The sequence below is a fragment of the Pan paniscus genome, chromosome X (genome assembly GCF_029289425.2).
Source record: "Pan paniscus chromosome X, NHGRI_mPanPan1-v2.0_pri, whole genome shotgun sequence".
NCBI classification, from domain to species: domain Eukaryota; kingdom Metazoa; phylum Chordata; class Mammalia; order Primates; family Hominidae; genus Pan; species Pan paniscus.
In genome coordinates this window covers 26582389-26603918 of record NC_073272.2, presented here as the reverse complement: position 1 = coordinate 26603918, position 21530 = coordinate 26582389, and the positions used below count along the sequence as shown (strand labels likewise).

Here is a 21530-nt window from a genome sequence, read left to right as displayed (position 1 = left end):
CTTTTGGTGGATGTCTTTTTTTGCAGAAATGGTAAACTATAGAGTATGCCGCAACTGCTTTTTTCACCTAGCACTTATCCTAGAGGTTATTTCAAATTCACACATAAAGAGCTGCCTTATTCTTTTTTAATGACTACATAGTACCCCACTGTATAAATAGAACATAATCTATTTAACTAGTGTTCTATTAATGAACATATAGGTTGTTTCTACTCTTTACCGTTACAACCATACTTCAACAAACAATCCCTATACATACGTAATTTACAAATCTGCCAGTAACAAGATAAATTACTACAAGTGGGTGTGCTGGGTCAAAGGTTGTTATGTTTCAAATTTTTAAAATAAATATAACCCAATAGCTCTCTATAGAGGTTGTACCGATTTCTGTGGACCTCACCATCTTTTCAGTGGGCCTCACTAGCAGCTGATGATAATGTTCCGTCTCAGGTTCAAGGTCCTCACCACAGTTTGTCAACTCTTCAGCCCATTCTATACAAGACAACCCACAACCAGTCCGACCCCTAACCTCTCATGTTTCTTCACTAAGCAGTTCTAGATGGTGGGTATCACAGTGACCTCTCTAGTCCAATGCTTATCCAAGTGCTAATGAGCAGAAACACTCCAAAGCTGCCCTCAAGTCCAGCCCTCAATTCAAACTGCTCACTGGGGAGGGCTCAGATGTTATCTACTCAGGGAGCTACCAAATTCTTACTATCTACCAGAGGGCCTGGTACATGGGAGCTGTTAATAAATATTTATAGAATGCTAAGTGAATAATCCTAAGGGGTACACAGTATTATAAATCCCAACTGACAAATGAGGAAAATTAGGCTCTGAGATTTTGCCCAAAAGCTTGATCCAGAAGCTGGACTTTATGTTTCACTTTCTTTTCATTATGTCCCACTACCTTCTCAAAAAAAAAACAAAAAACAAAAAAAACCTCATACCACATAAATGTTCTAGAAGTCAACAATCAAACACTTATACATTACAGGTATTTTCCCCATTGAAGAAACACATTTTAAAAATAGCCACAAGTACCCAGAAAGGTCTACTAGACACAAGGTACAATGATTACAAGATGACCATTCATAAGTTCACTTTGAAGTGACAAGTGTAATATTAAAGCTGCCCATTCTGACAGAAAATCATTTTGTAAGTGCTAACGGCTAGAAAACAGGGCTATAAAGGCTTGCTAAATTCATTAATAAGGCAGTCTGCAGTTATCTGATTTCACAGCAACACCTGCATATTTATCTACTCATTACCAATTGGATGATGGAATTTTTTCAAGCACATTTCAAAAATCTGCCAACTTCAAGTATAAAAAAATAAACTTTGTGGTTAATTTTTCCCTTAACAAAGTACAGCTGTTGAGAATAATTGTTCAAGATCTTACCCTGTAATGTCAACTGCAGCAGAACAAAGAGTATTTAATTAGCAAATCTATCCAGTAATTCAACACCTATTATATAAAATGCCTTCGTGATTTTATTCAGGATAATTTGCTAAGAGGGTTATTACTGACATTCAGATGGAATTTAAAATTCCTACGCAAGTCGAGTCATAATAGCAGTAATGATCTCCCCAATCAGGAGACTCGGTGTCACACAAGGCTCTCTTGCAATGCAGCAGCCGATTTCCTGACTTCTTAATTCCTGGGCTCAGCTCAGTGAGAGCCCTTCACGCCGATATTTCAGTCAGCAATACATCTTTAATGGGACTCTATTAAAATAACTAGAACAAAAATGACTTTTTTTTGGTTAAAAAGAATGACAGCACTGCCATCATATCAATCATTGCAGGCTTTGCAGAACAGTGCCGTTAGGGGAAAAGAGGAGGGGGAAACAGGAAAGGGGTGGAGGTGGGGAGAGCAATAATTAAAATAATACGAAAAGGAATTTTAACCCCAGTCTGAGCTTCTGAAAGCTGGAAAAGGGTAGTGGGAACTAGAAAGGAAATTTAGATGTGTATCAAAAATTGTTTTCTAAAGAAAATAATGTGTTCATGAATATACCCACGATATGGTTTACTAAGCAGAAAGATGTTTTTTGTGTGTGCCAAGGTTAACAACAGCAACAACCTAAGACCAACTACTACTAAGATGTGTATTTGTAGGTTCTCCTAATAAGTTCAGGATAACACCTGAGTCTTTGTATCTTGTTAAAATAGAATACTGTTGTATTACAATGCATCCAAAGGTTATGAAGTGTTTTCAGATGCTATTACAGACTAAAAGAGTATTTATTAATACTAAACAATAGAGAGAAAACACCAGCTTTCCACAGCTTAAAAAAAAAGTTTCAAGGTCCTATTCCGAAAACATGTCTACTATAGTATTACTTATTAACGAGAAACCCACTTTGGTGTATGATGCAGATATTAAACACAAAGAAAATCCTACAAGTTAAGAAAATGTTGAGTAAGGTGAAATTCTAAACAAATAATGCAAAAAGAGAATGACAACTGAAATCTCAATGGCTTTAGGATTCTTCCATTACCGATGATATAAAATTAGAAATAAACTGGAAATTAAACAATACATTAGCATAACAGGGGTAGTAAAATATAAATGGTTTTGAAGGCTAGGAAAGAGAAAGGCAGGTGAAATATTAATATAAATATTATGATATTTGATAATCCAACCATTAACTAAGCATTCCACATTCCAAATTTCAGCAACTGCCAAGCAGGACTCAGTGCTACTCAGTTCTCCCACTTGATGAACATTTATTTCCTCCTTATTCTATTAGATTGTCTTTTTCCTATTCTCTGTTATTCTTAGATTTGTGTCTTCTCTAAAAATGTTCAAGAAATATGGGCTATGGATTTAATAAGCATGGTACTTTCTGTCTTCACTACTTAACACTTCTGTGATACTGGGCTACTTACTGCCTTTAAACCTTAGTTTTACTTTCTCTAATATTGGGGTGATATTACCACCTTGTTCCCTGAGCTAGGTAAGAATAAAAAGAACCACAGGCTTAAAAAGTGCTTTGCAAAGATAAAATGTTATACAAATATTCGTGGTTTTTTTTTTTTTTTTTTTTTTAAGTCTAGGGTCTGAAATCAGAGCACTTGTTTAAACTGCCAATTACCAGCTAAGTGATTTGGGACCAAGTTGGTTTCCCTTTCTAGGTCTCAATATCCTCATTTATAAAATGAAGAGGTTGAGATTCCTCACAGGTCTAAAAATCTAGAATCCAACTTTGACATGTAGAAATATCTCTTCATTATATTTGGTTGGTTTGTATTTCAATCCCATTTACTTCTTCAGTATTAGGAAAAGGAAGTACTAGTGTACCTAACAAGGATAATTAGCGTTGTGAGGATATATTTCCATATTCTAGGTTGCTTTTGAGGGCTATGTGGTTGTAAAATAACTAGAAACACGTAAGTTCTCACAAGTTGTCTGGATACATCTTTATGCACTTAATGTGAGTGGGTACATTTAAAATACATAATAACATCCAACACCTGTTGAGATCTCTTTTCCACACTTCGGGGGTATATATACACATCTACATATATATCAAGATTTCTCAACTTCAGTACTATTAACATTTTAGGCTGAATAATTATTTATTATAAGGAGCTATCCTGTGTCTATTGTGGGATGTTTAGCAGCATCCCTAGCCCCTACCCACTAGATTTCATCAGTAGTATGAGTACACACATATGCCGTGTGCTCTCCTTCTCTCCAGCTGTGACAACCAAAATTGTGTCCAGATATTGTCAAGCACTTCCTAGGAAGAGCAAAACTGCACCGGTTGAGAATCAGTGATACACACTGATGACAGCGTTTTCTCTATCCAGGCACACATTCAACTGTTGGTCCCATAAGCATTCATTCTAAATCCCACCCATCTCCTCCAAACCCTTAACCAGCTCCAAACATGATAACTGGCCCCTCCAGAAACCTTCAACCAGAACCAAGGACTGGTTTCCTTTCTATCTTTTATTTTATTATTATTTTTTTTTTTTTGAGATGGAGTCTTGCTCTGTCGCCCAGGCTGGGAGTGCAGTGGCACGATCTCGGCTCACTGCAAACTCTACCTTCCAGGTTCAAGCAATTCTCCTGCCTCAGCCTCCCGAGTAGCTGGTATTACAGGCAGGCGCCACCACGCCCAGCTAATTTTTGTATTTTTAGTAGAGACGGGGTTTCACCATGTTGGCCAGGTTGGCCTGGAACTCCCGACCTCAGGTGAGCCACCTTCCTCGGCTTCCCAAAGTGCTGGGATTACAGGCATGAGCCACCGCGCCTGGCCCCAAATGGTTTCCTTTCTAATCCAATGAGCCCACATATGCTACACTAACTATACTGCATCTTTCCAATGTGGCACCTTTTCTGCATTCCCATGTCCTTCCTTCAGACACCCATCACTCTCTTGGCCTACTTGTCTCTAGCATCACTACCTCCCAAGCCAATCTTCACACTTTGCCAGTGTTCTTTCTATAATAAAATGTACTTCTTGAAATAAAATTCAAACCCCTGAGCCTGTCCTTGAGACTCATCTAGTTGAGGCCTATCTCATCTTCTAACACTTCCTACATGCACCTTCAAACCAGCCCTCTCAAAATATTTTAGGTTCATTAAACAGGCTATGCTTTTCTTCTTGCTTCTGTGTTTTTACATGCTCTTTCCCCAAGTGGTTAAAAATGTGAGTTGAGAAGTTAGGCTGTGTGATAGTTAATTTTATGTGTCAACTTGGCTAAGTCACGGTACCCAGATATTTGGTCAAACACCAGTCTAGATGTCACTGTAAAGGTATTTTTTTAAAATGAGATTAACATTTAAATCAGTTGACTTTGAGTACAGCAGTATATCCACCACAGTGTGAGCGGGCCCCATCAAATCAGTTGATGGCCCTAAAAGAAAAAGATTGAGGTCTCTCAAGGGAGAAGGAATTCTGCTGCAGACTGCTTTCGAACTGTAGCTGAAACATCAACTCTTCCCTGGGCTGCCGGCCTGCCCTACACATTTCAGACTTGACAGCCTCCACAATAAATGTCACACACACACACACACACACACACACACCCACTCACCCCATCTCTCCTAATGGCTCTGTTTCACACACACACACACACACCCCCCACCTCTCCTAATGGCTCTGTTTCTCTGGAAAACCCTAATATAGGCTACCTGGGTTCAAAGCCTAATAGCACTGCTAATAAGCTGTGCGATGACCTCAGGCAAACGATATAACCTCTCTAACCTTCCAATTCCTCAACTGTAAAATGGAGATAGCAACTGAAGCTTCCTAATAGGGCTACTGTGAGCATTAAATTTAACAATGTATGTACTTTGTTTTGTATGGTCTCTGGGACATAAGAGCTCAATAAATGTTAGGGGTTATTATTACCTAACATCTACTTATTTCACAAGGAACTTAATACTGTCAGAAAAGCCTTCTCGAGACTCCCCAACCGAATGATATTAACGAATATCCTAGTCCTATGTATCCCCCAAAGTACTCTGTGCATACCACAACATACCACTCTCTTACAAAAGGTAAGATTAAGAGACCATAAGCAAATTATAGGCAGAGATCATATCATGGGCATTAAACCTAACGAAATGCCTGGCACAAAGTAATAATTCAATAAATATTTATTTTTTAGGCTCTAGTAAAAGGAGGAAAACTCCTAGTGGTCCAGCTTGAGAAGAGCAAAACATTATCGATCAGTAAGTGCATCTCCACAACAACAGGACCCTAAAGTTGGTTACAAAAAGCAGCAATTAAGCCCACACACAGTACACATTTAAATGCTGGCTTTTTCCATGCAAGAAATGAAGAGTGAATCAGTTTTGATCCCACCTTCAAACACAATGCATGTTATATAAACAAATATTCACTCAAGAGAAAAGAATTTCTATTCCAATGACAAAGGCCCATTAATTATAAACTTGACTATAAGTGTACCTCTCCCATACAACTATAGTTTCCAGATAAACTGATTTTGTTTTAAATCCTTAATTTACAACCTAGACCTTCTGGTAGCTCATGTATGAAGAATATAAAACACACTGAATAAACAACAATTTCTGAAAGGCTTCTCCTCCCAAAAAGACAAATTTAATACGATTTATGAGTATCTCTCCATTATTGCCCTACAGTTTGACAGGGCTATTATTTTGATCCCAAAACTTAAAATACTACAAACTATGCCTTTGAATGTGTGAAAGGAAAAGTGAATTTCTTCCCTGTCTTATAACGTGTCTTATAATTTCTTGTCCCCAGCATGACTATTTATTCATCCTGTGGATTCTTAAAAACCCACTTTACATGCTGACTTTTAAGAACTCAGTTTTCACCTTTAAAGAAACCTTCCTTTCACAACATTCTTATTCTCCATTCCTCTTCCACTCCAACCTCCAGTTTAGAAGTTCATGTCCTATATGTTTCACTTGAATTTACAAGTATTGCTGCCATTCTTCGGGTTATATCTGACACAGGACAGTGGACAGCTTGTAGAGCTGGCCTTAAAGCACACTTGAACCAAATCTACTCACTGACACAAGAGCTCAATATGAGCCTATACAATCCTAAATATTACATCCCCAGTTAAAAAAAAAACAAAAACCTAAGATACTAAAATTAAAACTGGAGCAGTAGGTATTAACCTAAGGTCAAGAAATCTGAAAATCCCCTGAAACTGTCAGCAAAGATTTGAATGTGTGCTTACGTGCATTTTTCTAGAAAGAAGATCCACATATTTAATCAAACTTGAAATTCTGATTTGTTTAAATATAAGTACCATTGAGGATGCTCCAATTCACCGTAAGAATAGAACTTTCAGATTTCTAAACATTCACAATTTTCATTAAGACTAGAAACACACTCACCCAAAGGTCCTTGCCCCTTGCTTTTGAGGTGGGTGTTTTCAGCCCCTACCTACAGTTTATTTTGCTCACAGAAACATGTACATGTGAAAAGGCTCAGAGATTTGGCTTCCTGACTGCCTCCTCATATAACTCATCCAGGGGGGCTAATTAAGACACGGCCAAACTATGTCCATGCTTTAGTGAATATCAGCACTCAAGCAAGTTTCACACAACCTGATTAAAATTGACTCAAAGTGTCTTACTTCAGTAATCACTTAGACGGAATGAATTTTACATTAGTGGGATCAAGCATGCACCAGGCCTCAGTGGAAATGAAAAGGGCTTATAGTAATAGGATTTATAAACCCACCCATTAGGTTAATGGCTAAATGATTTACATGTAACTTTCTCCCCCACCCCGCCTTCCCTCACCCTTTAACTCAGTAAAAACTATGCTTGGCATTTTCCACTGCAGTGCCACACACAAAGGAAATAGCCTTTCTATTTTGGGACATTCTAATTTCTAATAATGGCTTGGGTAGCTACCATTAACTCTTTCAAAGCACAAATAATTGGCTAATAAAATTAAGTATTCTATAAGGCCTAAAAGTGCTTAATTGATCATAATTGTCTATTTGAGAAGAAGGCGTCAGGCTGGCTATGCTCAGATAATGAAGTTGGGCAATTCTGAAGCACTGCAATCAGTGTAATACAGCTAAAAAGGACATTGGCATTTTCTAGAATCTGTAACATTTTCTTTATAACTAAGGTCATGGGAAAATCTGACCAGAAAACTTTGAGCTCCCAGCTCCCACAAATGGCAGATTTAACAAGTTGTCCCTTGTCATTACTAAACACCTGGTCTGAAGCTCAATCCTGGAAGAGCACACAGCTGGTAGTCTGGAGAACCCGAAGTTGGACAGTGACCAAGGTGGTGCTGTCACCATTTTGACAGAAGCATTCTGATCTCTAGAAAGCTCCTTCTTAGGATCAGTGTGTGACAAAATAGCCATTGGAGTGTCCATAATTACTCTCTTCTTCAAATGAAGTGAGATGAGGGAGAACGTTTTAGGCCCAATACCTCAGAGGGTAATTCCCTTGCTCAGTACCAGAGCTAAATACTAAATTATGTTCTATCATGACCACACTTTCTAGACGGCCTCTTAAAGCAACTCTTTATTTTTTTACAAAGTGGCATCCCTTGCCCACTTCCATTCTACTGTAAGTTCAACAAACAGATTCTATGAGCTAGCTATGATTAAAATACAGAGGGGTCCCACTTAAAAAAAATCTTCTGAGAAAGACGGTCTAGTTTTAGGGAAATGTAAATGTGTTCAACTGTCCAGAGAAACATGTGTTGTAGACACATGTTCAGGCATGACTCTAGAATAAATACAGTTGACCCTTGAACGATGCGGAGGTTAGGGGCACCAATCCCCTAGCATTCAAAAATCCATGTATAACTTTTGACTCCCTTAGAACTTAACTACTAATAGTCTACCGTTGACCAGAAACCTTGCCAATAATATAAACGGGTAACGCATTATTTCGTATGTTTATATGTATTATATACATATAAACAACAAACTAGAGAAAAATTGTTCTTCTTACAATATGAAGGTGGGCAATAAACTAGAAAAAAATGGTTTCTTACAATAAACTATAGAAAAAAAGTTACTAAGAAAATTATAAGGAAGATAAAATATCTTTACTATTCATTAAGTGGAAGTAGATCATCATAAGGGTCTTCATTCTCATCATCTTCATGTTGAGTAGGGCTGAGGAGGAGGAGGGGCTGGTCTTGCTGACTCTGGGGTGGCAGAGGTGGAAGAACATTTACGTATAGGTGGACTCACACAGTTCAAACTCATGTTGCTTAAGGGTCAACTACATATTTAAGAATCAATCAAATGACATATTCCCATTTATCAATCACATTTTCTCCTGTCCCATTATACTCTATACTTTCGCTGGGAAGAATCCAGAGAAATTTTGAATCAAACAAAGATCAAGTTGAGAAAAGCAATTTAGGATGGAGATACAGAATATGAAGAAGCAATATAAAGGATATATGAGGTTTGGCTACTCACTGCTTTAAAAGAAAGCAATCTCCTTCACTTTTGAACTTTGTGCTTTTTTTTGGAAACAGGGTCTCGCTGTGTCACCCAGAATGGAGTGCACTGGGGCAATCTTGGGTCACCGCAGCCTTGACCTCCTGGGCTAAAGCAATCCTCCCACATCACCCTCCCAAGTAGCTGGGACTATAGGCGCACCCCACCAAGCCTGGCTAATTTTTTTTTTTTTTTTAAAGACAGGGTCTCACTATGTTGCCTACCCTGGTCTCAAACTCCTGGACTCAAGCAATCCTCCCACCTCAGCCCCCCAAAGTGCTGGGATTACAGGTGTAAGTCATTGCACCCAGCCTGTGCATTTTCACTCTCTAATTTGGCCAAGGCTCAAGAATTTGATATGAATTATAGGAAGCACTATATTCTCTTGTCATTTAGAACCTCAAGAAGGAACTCATTCATTCAAACACCAACAGTATTTACTAAACTCTTCTCATGTGCTAGACGTAGGTCATAGGGAACACAACTGTGAATGATTCAGACATGATCCCTTCCCTCTTACAGGGCATAACCCCCAGTAGAGCAGAGAACCAAATAGGCAATTGGAAAATACACACATACTACATACACACACATGTACATAACAGGGGCTCCTGGGGCAGGAGTTAGAGAAAAGTCCATAAAAACAGATAATGTATAAGGGGAAGGTGAGTATAGGGAATAACAGGAAAAGGAGGATGGAAGAACAGTGTTTGTGAAGATGCAAAGAACACAGGGAAATGCTGAATGGTGAGTAAAAAAAAAAATTAAGTTTTAAAAAAACAAATTTTTTTTTTTTTTTTTTTTTACAAAGGCAAAGAAAATAAAATGTATGGTTGAGGCTAGAATGTTCAGGGGAAATGGAGAGAGGGTGGGAGAGAGGCCCAAATGTGAAGGGCCTTGTAAGTCACATTAAGGACTTTAAACTGGGGAGTGGCATAAGCAGATTGGCAGTTTAAAGAGTTCTCTCTGGCTATAAAACATCTGGAGAATACTTGAGGGGGGCAGTGTCCAGGGAGATGTAATGAGGCCTGAACAGCATAATTGCAGTGACACTGGAGATAGAGAATCACAGATATTTAGCAAGTGGAATCTACAAGACTTGGCACTGGGCTGGATTTGAGGCATTAGGAAGAGATAGGAGTCAAGAATGATACCCATGTTCCTGGCTTAACAACTGGGTAAACAGTGTCATCATTCACTGAGACAGGGAATCAGGGAAGGGAAACAGGTTGGCAACCAGAACTGCAAGGGCAGTTTTGGAACTGAATAGGATATGCCTGTGGAACACCTCAATGGAGATCACAGAGAAGCAGACAGAAGCTAAGACATTCAGCAGAGGGGATGTAAGGAATTTCAGGTACAAGAAATTCAACGCTTAACAGGGATGCAATATATTAATATCAATAAACCAAAGCAATATCAGCATGCAGACAATAACAGAACTCTTCGAAATGCCTGGCACAGCTCACTGAAGGGGTAGCCAGAGAAAAGGGAGACTAGGCAAGTTAGCACCAAAAACCATGGTAATGGTGCTAGAGTGGCAGGTGCTCCATGGTTCTCCTGATTCCTCATTCCTCCTCTAGTACCTTCTGTTCCCTTTGAGCTATCAGATCTCCATTCTTTCTGTTACTATTGGCAGGTGTCACACAAACCAGGGGCCACTAGCAAATCTGATGCAGGCTGCCATAGTCAGACAGTCAGGCACCACACAGTGACCTTTAATGAGAATGATCCTAACAGGTGGCTAGTGCTTAATACAAATAATTGTATGAAGCCTCTGAACAAGGTCAAAAAAGGAGAGCACCTTGCTTTGTCATGTGCAACCAAAACTACAAGATGTGGCTTAACAAACAGCAGGCAAAACCTTTGCAATAGCTCCCCTCCTTGAGGCCATGTTGATGGGCTCAACAGGGAGACTGAACACCAATCAAGTCACAAGAGCCTCCTAGAGCCCTCTACACCTACATAACCATAACCACCCTTTTCACTGCCTCTCTTCTGCACTGGAGAGGAGGAGAGAGGTGGGGGTAGTTCTATTTTATGTTAAGTTTGGTGCCATTTGCTAGCAGTTACCATTTATACTTATTCAATAAAGATAAGTATACCCTTCCAGAGAAACTAAGTCATAAGTGATTATATTAATTGCTTTTGTCACTAATTAGATTTTATAACATCAAATGTCTCACAGTTTTCATGGACCTTTAACCTCAGAGCAAGCCACTGTTCAGACACAACAGACAGCTGTGGGGTGGATGGGGGTGGGAGGAGCCTATGCAACCTTTTCGGAAAGACAAACACCTCTATCATGGCCCAGAAATTCCACTGGGTGGTAAGAAGCCAGGAGTCCTGTGACCTGCAGTGGGAACCCATGTGCTGATCTACAGCCTTTCTCCTTGACCTTTACATCCAAAAAAAAAAATCTTTCTTTCTCTTGGAGACAACTTCCTCTACTCCCATCCTCTTAAACCTTGTGACTGCAAATGGCATGGCTAGAACAAGTCACACACCACTGGCATGTCTGTACCCAGATAAAGAATCTAAGCAATAGATCCGATTCCTGTCAGCTGCAAAAGAGCCAGCATTTCAGCTGCTTCTCATTCTTTATTTTTAAATGGCAGGATGGGCTCAAGGGCATGGTGGCCTGTCACCCAAGAAGAGATTAAAGATTAAAAAAGATAAAACCAACACCATTGAGGGTATACAAATTCACAGGAGACTGGGAATTGAAAAAGTGCTTCAGAAAAGCACATAAAACATTTACGAACCAGTTATAAGTGTGTTTCTCTTAGTGACATGGTAGAAGGAAACTGATTATGGGAGCAAGAGAAGAATCAAACCAACTACAGATCAGTTCCTAGTCAATGGGACCAACAGAATAATTCTCCAGCTGCTAATTTTTAAAATACTTTCAGAACCCAGAGCATTAAAACGTTGGAATGTGCTCTCAACGATCAAGTTTCCTAGTCAATCGGTCCTCCAAACCAAAGAGCATGTAAAATTAAATGTAAGTCAAAAAAATTTAAAGAATATGGTTAGGAAGAAGAACTTACCTATGCAGAATACAAAATGTAATTTCTTTTTTCCCCTATACCACTATCATCACCACCAGATAATTCTCAACTAATTCTTACAAGCTGAAGACCAACTTGGATTTTGATGTATAAACTGCTTTTGACGATATTTCATTTTAAACAGATAAACACTTTTAAAAAAAAAAATGCAAGCCGAAGACACCCTTTTGAGAAACTAAGAAAACAGATGTTGAAGCCATTTGTTTAGATGAAGAGGAATTTTCGCTTTTATAGGAATACAATGATTCATGAAGAGGAAAAAAGTCTGTCATCAAGTTTACTTCAATAGATACTCTTGGGTTTGAGGCAGCTTTCTAAATATGGCCATTGCTTTTCTTCACATCTCATCTCTCCTGAAATATCTCAAACTACCACTAACAAACATTACTTTTATTGTCTTTGTTCTTTTAAATTTTCTGCTTAGTTAATATATTGTGCAGGGGAAAAACCACAACTCTGGTACTACAGCATTACATACTTGCTTTTATTGCTTAGGTAGCGGTACAAAATACCTACTGCTTTGTTGATCTATCACAAATATGTCAGCTTGAGAATATTACAACAGGAATACAAGAAACCCTAACAATAACTTCTTATATAACAGCTCTCCTCAACCCCAAAACAGATGGAATAAGAGAATAGTGAAGTTTTCCTAAGAAGTTCTAACAAAGAGAAAAATCACCTTTCTTGGTTTGTGTTTAGTGGAGATGCTAAGAAGAATTAAACAGGGAAGGCCGGGTGCGATGGCTCACGCCTGTAATCCCAGCACTTTGGGAGGCCAAGGTGGGCGAATCACTTGAGGTCAGGAGTTTGAGACCAACCTGGCCAACATGGTGAAACACCATCTCTACTAAAAAAATACAAAAATTAGCCAGGTGTGGTGGCACACACCTATAGTCCCAGCTACTCAGGAGGCTGGGGCAGGAGAATCATTTGAACCCGGGAGGTGGAGGTTGCAGTGAGCCAAGATCACGCCACTGCACTCCAGCCGCCTGGGCAATAGAAAGAGAGAGAGACTCAGTCTCAAAAGAAAAAGAAAAAGAAACAAAAGGGCATTAGGAAGGGCAACAGGTCTCTTCCGAGGGGATGGCGGGGTCCATCCACCCACAATCAAGAGGCTCTCTTCGGACGGGCACGGTGGCTCACACCTGTAATCCCAGCAATTTGGGAGACTGGCGCGGGCGGATCACCTGAGGTCAGGAGTTCAACACCAGCCTGGCCAACATGGTGAAACCCCATCTCTACTAAAAATACAAAAATTAGCCGGGCATGGTGGTAGGCACCTGTAATCCCAGCTACTTGGGAGGCTGAGGCAGGAGATTTGCTTGAACCTGGGAGGCAGAGGTTGCAGTGAGCAGAGATGGCGCCACTGCACTCTAGCCTGGGCAACAGAGCGAGATTCTGTCTCAAAAAAACAAAACAAAAAAAAGAGACTCTCTTCATATAACAACCCTCCTATGACTAGCACCAGAGTTCACACAATTCTCCTGTGATTTCACTATAATTGCCCACATTTTTGTGAACAATCTCTTTATCAAATCCTATTAATACCAATGTCATCTCTTTCCTGCCAGGATCTTGACTGATAGACCAAATAAATTTTGAAACAAACAAACAAAAAAAGCAGTTTTGAAATGTCTTCTTGAAACCTCATCCTCCTGAAAGTAGACTCACACAAAGCAACACCTTTTGAAAATCTAGGCCTTTTTTTTTTTTTTTTTTTTTGAGAGGGAGTCTATCTCTTCTCATTCAGGCTGGAGTGCAATGGCGCGATCTTGGCTCAATGCAACCTCCACGTCCTGGGTTCAAGCCATTCTCCTGCCTCAGCCTCCCAAGTAGCTGGGATTATAGGCACCTGCCACCACACCCGGCTAATTTTTGTATTTTTCGTAGAGATGGGGTTTCACCATGTTGGCCAGGCTGGTCTTGAACTCCTGATTTCAGGTGATCCACCCGCCTCGGCCTCCCAAAGTGCTGGGATTACAGAAAATCTAGGCTTTTAAGACTTGTAAATAAGAAGATATGCTGTGAATTTTCTTTAAAGAGCAAGCCTTTGATATCTCTCTTTGACCATGACATATTAATAACGCTCAAAGTTAAATTTCCATCAGCCCAACTTTATCCCAAAGAGAATGAAAAATAGTAGAAGACTACCTCCACCTTATGATCTTGACAATTTTGGAAATTACTATATTATTAATATATGTTAATTTACATCGTTATATTTCCAAACACTGCACATTAACACTGAGGACCAGGACCGTGTCTTACATTTGTTTTCCTCATACTAAATCATGCCTTGCAATAGTTCCTTTAACAGAGGATGTATCTGAAAAATAATTTCTTGACAGTTGGAAATAGTATCAACAGTAAAAGAACATAAGCAGGAAAGCTAGCCCCAAGAGATACGCTTGGTTACTTTGGTATTTTCTTATTTGGCATGCCTTATTAAATGATTCTGCCACCAGAAGAAAAATAAAAGCCTCACTGTTAGGTGAATATAAAATTTTAGGAAAACAGCTGTATAACCATCAAGATTATTTTCCACAAGTAGCTAACATGAAACAGAATTTACAACAGAGGCAGGAAGAAGAGTAGGTGTAGTTAGAATAGAAGGAAATGAGGAGGCTCAACAAGAATTAATTACTGGTAATTACACATGCTACAGCCTCTCTTTTCTCCACCCTCTAGCTAATCAACAGTGGGAACAGATGTGGTCTGTGGTATTGGGGAGGGGGGTGCTTAACAGCTGTTTGGAGAACATGCCATTAAAAAGCAGCCTTGTCCACAGAAACCCAAGAGTTTTAGTGTTTGAAAAAAAAGAGGTAATGAATAATGACCACAGTCTTACTCTGAACTTCAGCTCATTCAGGCCAACGATAAAAAAAAAGTCTTTCTCCTGATTTCTAATAAACTATGGCAGTAGCTTTGATATTTTCTGTTATAAGAGTACCTCAATATTTCAATATTTGAATCTATTTCACATATCTCACCCAAGTAGTCCCAAAACCAGTAGAAAAATTCAACTTTTTTGAGTAAACATTCAATAAATCTTAACTATAATGATTATCACAAGAAACACTCTAAAACTCCCACTATAGAGAATACCAAATTAGGATGAAATAATCCTAAATTTGCTAAACCATCTTTTTGGACATTTTTTCATGGATAAGAACTCTATGCAACACGGAACTTGGAACATCCCAGCTTACTTCTTATAAAATCTGAAGCATGTGGCGCAAGGTCAATGTATATAACCATTCCTAAAAAATAAAAGCACAAACCAATTCCAGGGATAAATTTAAAAAACAATACAATAGGCCGGGCGTGGTGGCTCACGCCTGTAATCCCAGCACTTTGGGAGGCCGAGGCAGGTGGATCATGAGGTTAGGAGTTCAAGACCATCCTGGCCAACATGATGAAACTCCATCTCTACTAAAAATACAAAAATTAGCTGGGTGTGGTGGCCTACACCCGTAATCCCAGCTACTCGGGAGGCTGAGGCAGGAGAATCGCTTGAACCGGGAGGTGGAGGTTGCAGTGAGCCGAGATCGTGCCATTGCACTCCAGCCTGGACGACAGGGCAAGACTCCATCTCCAAACAAACAACAACAACAACAAAAACAATCAAGGCTTTAACAGTTTAGCGTACTCACAGAACAAAAGTTCCAACCTGTTTGTGCTTCCTCCAAAGTCTGATGACTACCAGTTGGGCAGGGTCAGTGACATCTCCTCCTCATCTAGGATACCCCCAAGTTTCAAGGAATGAGGATAGATGACACAGGTCTGGCTTCCGGAATTTATAGTTGACTGCTACTTATGATCTGAAACCCTTATGCTGGAGTAGCAGAGAAGATTTTTGTCTTTGGAACCATTTAGGCTCCAAAAGGCTGTATAATAAGTCCATTTGTTCACAAATCCAAAGCAGTGCTCAATAAATGATTATGCCACCGATTGACAGTAAGCATATTGCCTGCTTTTGCTGAAATGTGCAACTGTGTTAGAACCTCTGAAAGTTCTTGAGCAGCTTAACAATTGCAAGTTCTTCTCAGGTTAAATGTTTTATATATATATATATATATATATATACACACATATACATAAATAAATGAGTGGGGGCTGTATATACACGTAAAATGAGTGCACATATTCATATACACTTGCAGGATATGACACTAATTTCTCATATCTAATCTTATTAAACCGAACTTGCATATTCTCAATTTTACTTCTGTGTATTTTTGGGGCAACTTCAAAAATTTCATTCAGTTTCAGTATATGTAAATTGCACAAAACTATGATTCAATCCTGTTGGGGATAATTAGAGAAAGATGAAGCTGCAGTTGAGAATAGGAAAGGAAGGTAAAAGCTAATGTTGGAACAGAAATAAAGATTTTTAGAATGAAGCCACACTCTGACGACATCTAAGTCAGCAGGAGGGGGCAGGATGTGAGTGGGGAGCTCCAGGGAGATGGACGTCAACAATTTCTCCATTTAAAAATCAGAAAGGCAACGAACAGTGTCAAAGAAAATTAGCCATAGTGGAGGAGGGGAAATGTCTCAAAGCATGCTTATCTGCAACAAAGCCAATTTTCCCTTAAGGGATAGTAAATGAAAAAGAAAATGGATCCCTTATTACTAAATAAAAGAGTATAAAGGGTCATTTGTATTACATTGAGAAGACTTAAATGAATGTAAATACTGTTTGTTCTTAAGAATTTCCATAGACACACTCTAAACTTCAAACCTCCTGCAACTATAGTTTCTATGACGTCTAAAGTTCTCAGAGTTAATTTCTACATCCAACCACAGTTTTCAGGAACCTCTTTCTCCTGAAGAGTAAAGGACTGTACCTTTCCTTTGCAATTCACCAGGATAAAGCTATTCTTTTTGGTGTACTCTGCAAACCCACCTTTAGATTCTGAGAAATAATTCTAATTATCTGCAAAAGAGTACATAAGAAAGTTTAAATTAATCCTTCATCCTGAATTATGTTGCTTTTCTGCATCAGCAAAGACACATTACCATGCAAAATAATGAGCTTTTTTTCCTGATAGAGAATGTATTTGGGAGAGAAATGGGAGTTTCTGGCAAAAAAATAAAGGCTTCATTACTTCAGCTTTAAATGTAAATTAGGCACTCAGCGGCTTTCAAGTTGGGACAGTTTTCCTTACACAAGATAAGATGAATTATATTTTATTCCTTAGTTCTTAACAAGAGTCACTTCTTTAGACATACCTAACCCTTAAACAAAGGCTGTTCTTTGTCATAGCTAGGGAAATGTTTTTATTACTGATGTTCTTTAAATACGAATAAAAATCTCTTTTCCATACTCATGCTTATAACAAGCTGTTACTTCAGCAAAGAAGATCTAAAATGCATATAGAAAAAAGGGGACTACTTGCTTTCTCTGTGAACATTACACGTATCACCCGACCTAACGGAAAGGCCTTAAAAAAAAAAATCCATGAACACAGGCCCTTTCCATGTTATTTGTGTCTTCACTTTCTTTCATCAATGTTTTATAGTTTATAATGTATAGGCCTTCTACCTCCTTGGCTTAATTTACTCCTAAGTATTTTATTCTTTTTTATGCTATTGCAAATGAGATTTTTCTCTTAATATCTTTTTTCGGATAGTTTATTGTTAGTGTATAGAAACAACTGATTTTTGTATGTTGATTTTGTATCCTCCGAATTTACAGAATTCACTTATTAGTTCTAACAGTTCTTTGGTGGAATCCTTAGGGTTAGGGTTTTTTATATATAAGATGATGTCATCTGCAAACAGTTTAACTTCTTCCTTTCTGATTTGCATGCCTTTTACTTTTTTCTCTTGCCTAATTGCTCTGCCTAGGACTTCCACTACTATGTAGAACAGAAGTAGTAAAAGTGGGCTCTTTCTGCTGCTCCCCAGCTCTCGGATACAGCCGACACCATGGGTTTCGGAGACCTGAAAAGCCCCGCCGGCCTCCAGGTGCTCAACGATTACCTGGCGGACAAGAGCTACATCAAGGGGTATGTGCCATCACAAGCAGATGTGGCAGTATTTGAAGCCGTGTCCAGCCCACTGCCTGCCGACTTGTGTCATGCCCTACGTTGGTATAATCACATCAAGTCTTATGAAAAGGAAAAGGCCAGCCTGCCAGGAGTGAAGAAAGCTTTGGGCAAGTATGGTCCTGCCGATGTGGAAGACACTACAGGAAGTGGAGCTACAGATAGTAAAGATGATGATGACATTGACCTCTTTGGATCTGATGATGAGGAGGAAAGTGAAGAAGCAAAGAGGCTAAGGGAAGAACGTCTTGCACAATATGAATCAAAGAAAGCCAAAAAACCTGCACTTGTTGCCAAGTCTTCCATCTTACTAGATGTGAAACCTTGGGATGATGAGACAGATATGGCGAAATTAGAGGAGCGCGTCAGAAGCATTCAAGCAGACGGCTTAGTCTGGGGCTCATCTAAACTAGTTCCAGTGGGATACGGAATTAAGAAACTTCAAATACAGTGTGTAGTTGAAGATGATAAAGTCGGAACAGATATGCTGGAGGAGCAGATCACTGCTTTTGAGGACTATGTGCAGTCCATGGATGTGGCTGCTTTCAACAAGATCTAAAATCCATCCTGGATCATGGCATTTAAATAAAAGCTTGAAAGATTAAAAAAAAAAAAAAAAAAGAAGTAGTAAAAGTGGGCATCCTTATCTTGTTCCCAATCTTAGATGAAAAAGCTTTCTGCTTTTCACTGTTGTGTATGATGTTAGCTGTGGGCTTGTCATACATGGCCTTTATTGTGTTGAGGTACTTTCCTTCCATATCTAATTTGTTGAGGGGTTTTTATCATGAAAGGATATTGAATTTTGTCAAATGCTTTTTCTGCATCTATTGAGATTATCATATGATTTTTATCTTTCATTCTGTTAATGTGGTGTATCACATTTACTAGTTTGCATATGTTGAAACATTCTTATATACCAGGGATAAAACCCATTTGATTATGATGTATGATTCTTGTAATGCCCTGTTAAATTCAGTTTGCTAGTAGTATTTTATTGGGGATTTTTGCATCTGTGTTCATCAGGGATACTGGCCTACAATTTTATTTTCTTGTAGCATTCTTATCTGGCTTTAATATCAGGTTAATGCTGGCCTCATAAAATGAATTATCATCTTTACAATGAGAATTAATATTGTTAAAGTATCCATACTCCCCAAAGCAATCTATGGATTCAATGTCATTCCTATCAAAATTCCAATGGCATTTTTCACAGAAATAGAAAAAACAATCCTAAAACTTGTATGGAACCACAACAAAAGACCCCAAATAGCCAAAGTAATCTTAAGAAAGAACAAAGCTGGAGGCATCACACTCCCTGATTTCAAACTGTATTACAAAACTACGGTAATCAAAACAATATGGTACTGGCATAAAAACAGATACAAAGACCAATGGAACAGAATAGAGAACCCAGAAATAAACCCTTGCATACATGGTCAACCGATCTTTGACAAGAGGGTCAAGAACTCACAACAGGGAAAGAAAAGTCTCCTCAATAAATGGTACTGGGAAAACTAGATATCCACATACAAAAGAATAAAATTAAATCCTTGTCTCATACTATATACAAAAATTAACTCAAAATGCATCTAAAACTTAAATGTAAGACTGGAAACCATAAACTCCTAGAAGAAAATATGGGGAAAAAAAGCTCCCTGACATTGGTCTTGGCAATAATTTTTTTAGATATGACACCAAAAGCACAGGCAACAACAGCAAAAATAAATAAGTAAGACTGCAACAAACTAAAAAGAAAGCAATTAACAAAACAAAAAGACAACCTACAAAATGAGAGAAAATATTTGCAAACCATATTATCTGATAAGGGGTTAATATCTGAAACATATAAGAAACTCACACAACTCAATAGCACAAAAACAAACAACCAGATTAAAAAATGGCCTGTAATCCCAGCCACTCAGGAGGCTAATGTGGGAGGATCACTTGAGGCCAGGAGTTCAAGACCAGCCTGGGCAACACAGCAAGACCCTGCTTTTAAAAAAGAAATTAGGGCGGCTATGGTGAGTGGATCACTCGAGCTCTGGAGTTCAAGACCAGCCTGAGCAACATGGCAAAACCCCATCTTTAAAAAAAATTAGAGGGGCATGGTGGTGCACGCCTATGCCTGTAGTCCCAGCTACTGGGGTGGCTGAGGTGGGAGGATCTCCTGAGCCTGGGAGGTTGAGACTGCAGTGAGCCCTGACTGTGCCACTATACTCCAGCCTGGGCCAGAGGTGAGGCCGTCTCAAAAAAAAAAAAAAAAAAAAAAATTAGCCAGGCCTGATGATGATGATGATGCACACCTACAGTCCTAGCTACTTGGGAAGCTGAAGTGGGAGGATCACTTGAGTCCAGGAGTTTGAGGCTGCAGTGAGCTATGATTGTGCCATTGCACTCCAGCCTAGGAAACAGAATGAGACCCTGTCCCTAAAAATAAAAAAAAATAAAAATAAAAAATAAAAATAAATGGGCAAAGGACCTGAATATATATTTTTCCAAAGAAGACACAGAAACGGCCAATAGGTATATGAAAAGGTACTCAACATCACTAATCATCAGCGACACGCAAATCACAACCACAATGACATATCACCTCACATCTGTTAGGCTAGCTATATACAACAAATGTTAACAAGGACGTGAAGAAAACCCTTGTACACTGTTGGTGGCAATGTAAACTGGGATAGCCATTATGGAAAACAGTATGGAGGTTCCCCAAAAAATTATATCCAAAGGAAATGAAATCAGTTATCTTGAAGAGGTTTATCTGTACGCCCATGTTCACTGCAGCATTATTCACAATGGCCAAGATATGGAAACAACCTAAGTGTCCGCTGAGGGATAAACGGTTGAACAAAATGTGGGATGTATACACACATACAAAATGGAATATATTATTTGGCCATAAAAAAGGAAATCCTGCCATTTGCAACAACATGGATGAACCTGGAGGACATTATGCTAAGTGAAATAAACCAGCCACAGAAAAACAAATGCTGTATGATGTAACTTATATGTGGAATCTAAAAACATTGAACTCAAAGAAGCAGAGAGTAGAAGAGTGGTTATCAGGGTCTGGGGAGTGGAAGAAATGAGAAGACGTTGGCCAAAGGGGATGAACTTTCAGTTATAAGATGAACAAGTTCTGGGTATGTATGGTGCAGCATGCATAGTGATGGGCGTGTTAATTTGGTTGTGGTAATCATTGCACAATGTATACGCATATCAAATCATCACACTGTACACCTTTCATATATAATCTTTGTCAATTAAATATATTTTTTAAAAAAACAGTTGCCCTTTAACATTGTTTAACTTTGCAAGAAAGTAATGACTTTTAAAAGTGAAAAAGGGATTAAACATACATTCAATCATACAGAATCACACTAATGTAACAACTGCCAGTATTTGTGGTACTTTGCTCTTGTTTTTTGTAAAAGGCAATCACTTTTTCGAAATT

At 38.8% G+C, this 21530-nt stretch overlaps 2 protein-coding genes across 4 annotated transcripts in view; one reads left to right on the top strand and one right to left on the bottom strand.

Annotated features, from left to right (window-relative positions):
- The window catches only part of POLA1 (DNA polymerase alpha 1, catalytic subunit), a 301525-nt gene that overhangs the window by 189817 nt on the left and 90178 nt on the right, over positions 1 to 21530 (bottom strand). The gene's annotated exons all lie outside the window — the stretch shown is intronic.
- LOC100967910 (elongation factor 1-beta-like) lies at positions 17620 to 20338 on the top strand. The gene has a single exon (XM_055106902.2). The coding sequence runs from the start codon at positions 17952 to 17954 to the stop codon at positions 18627 to 18629; it is 678 nt and encodes a 225-aa protein (XP_054962877.1). The 5' UTR covers positions 17620 to 17951; the 3' UTR covers positions 18630 to 20338.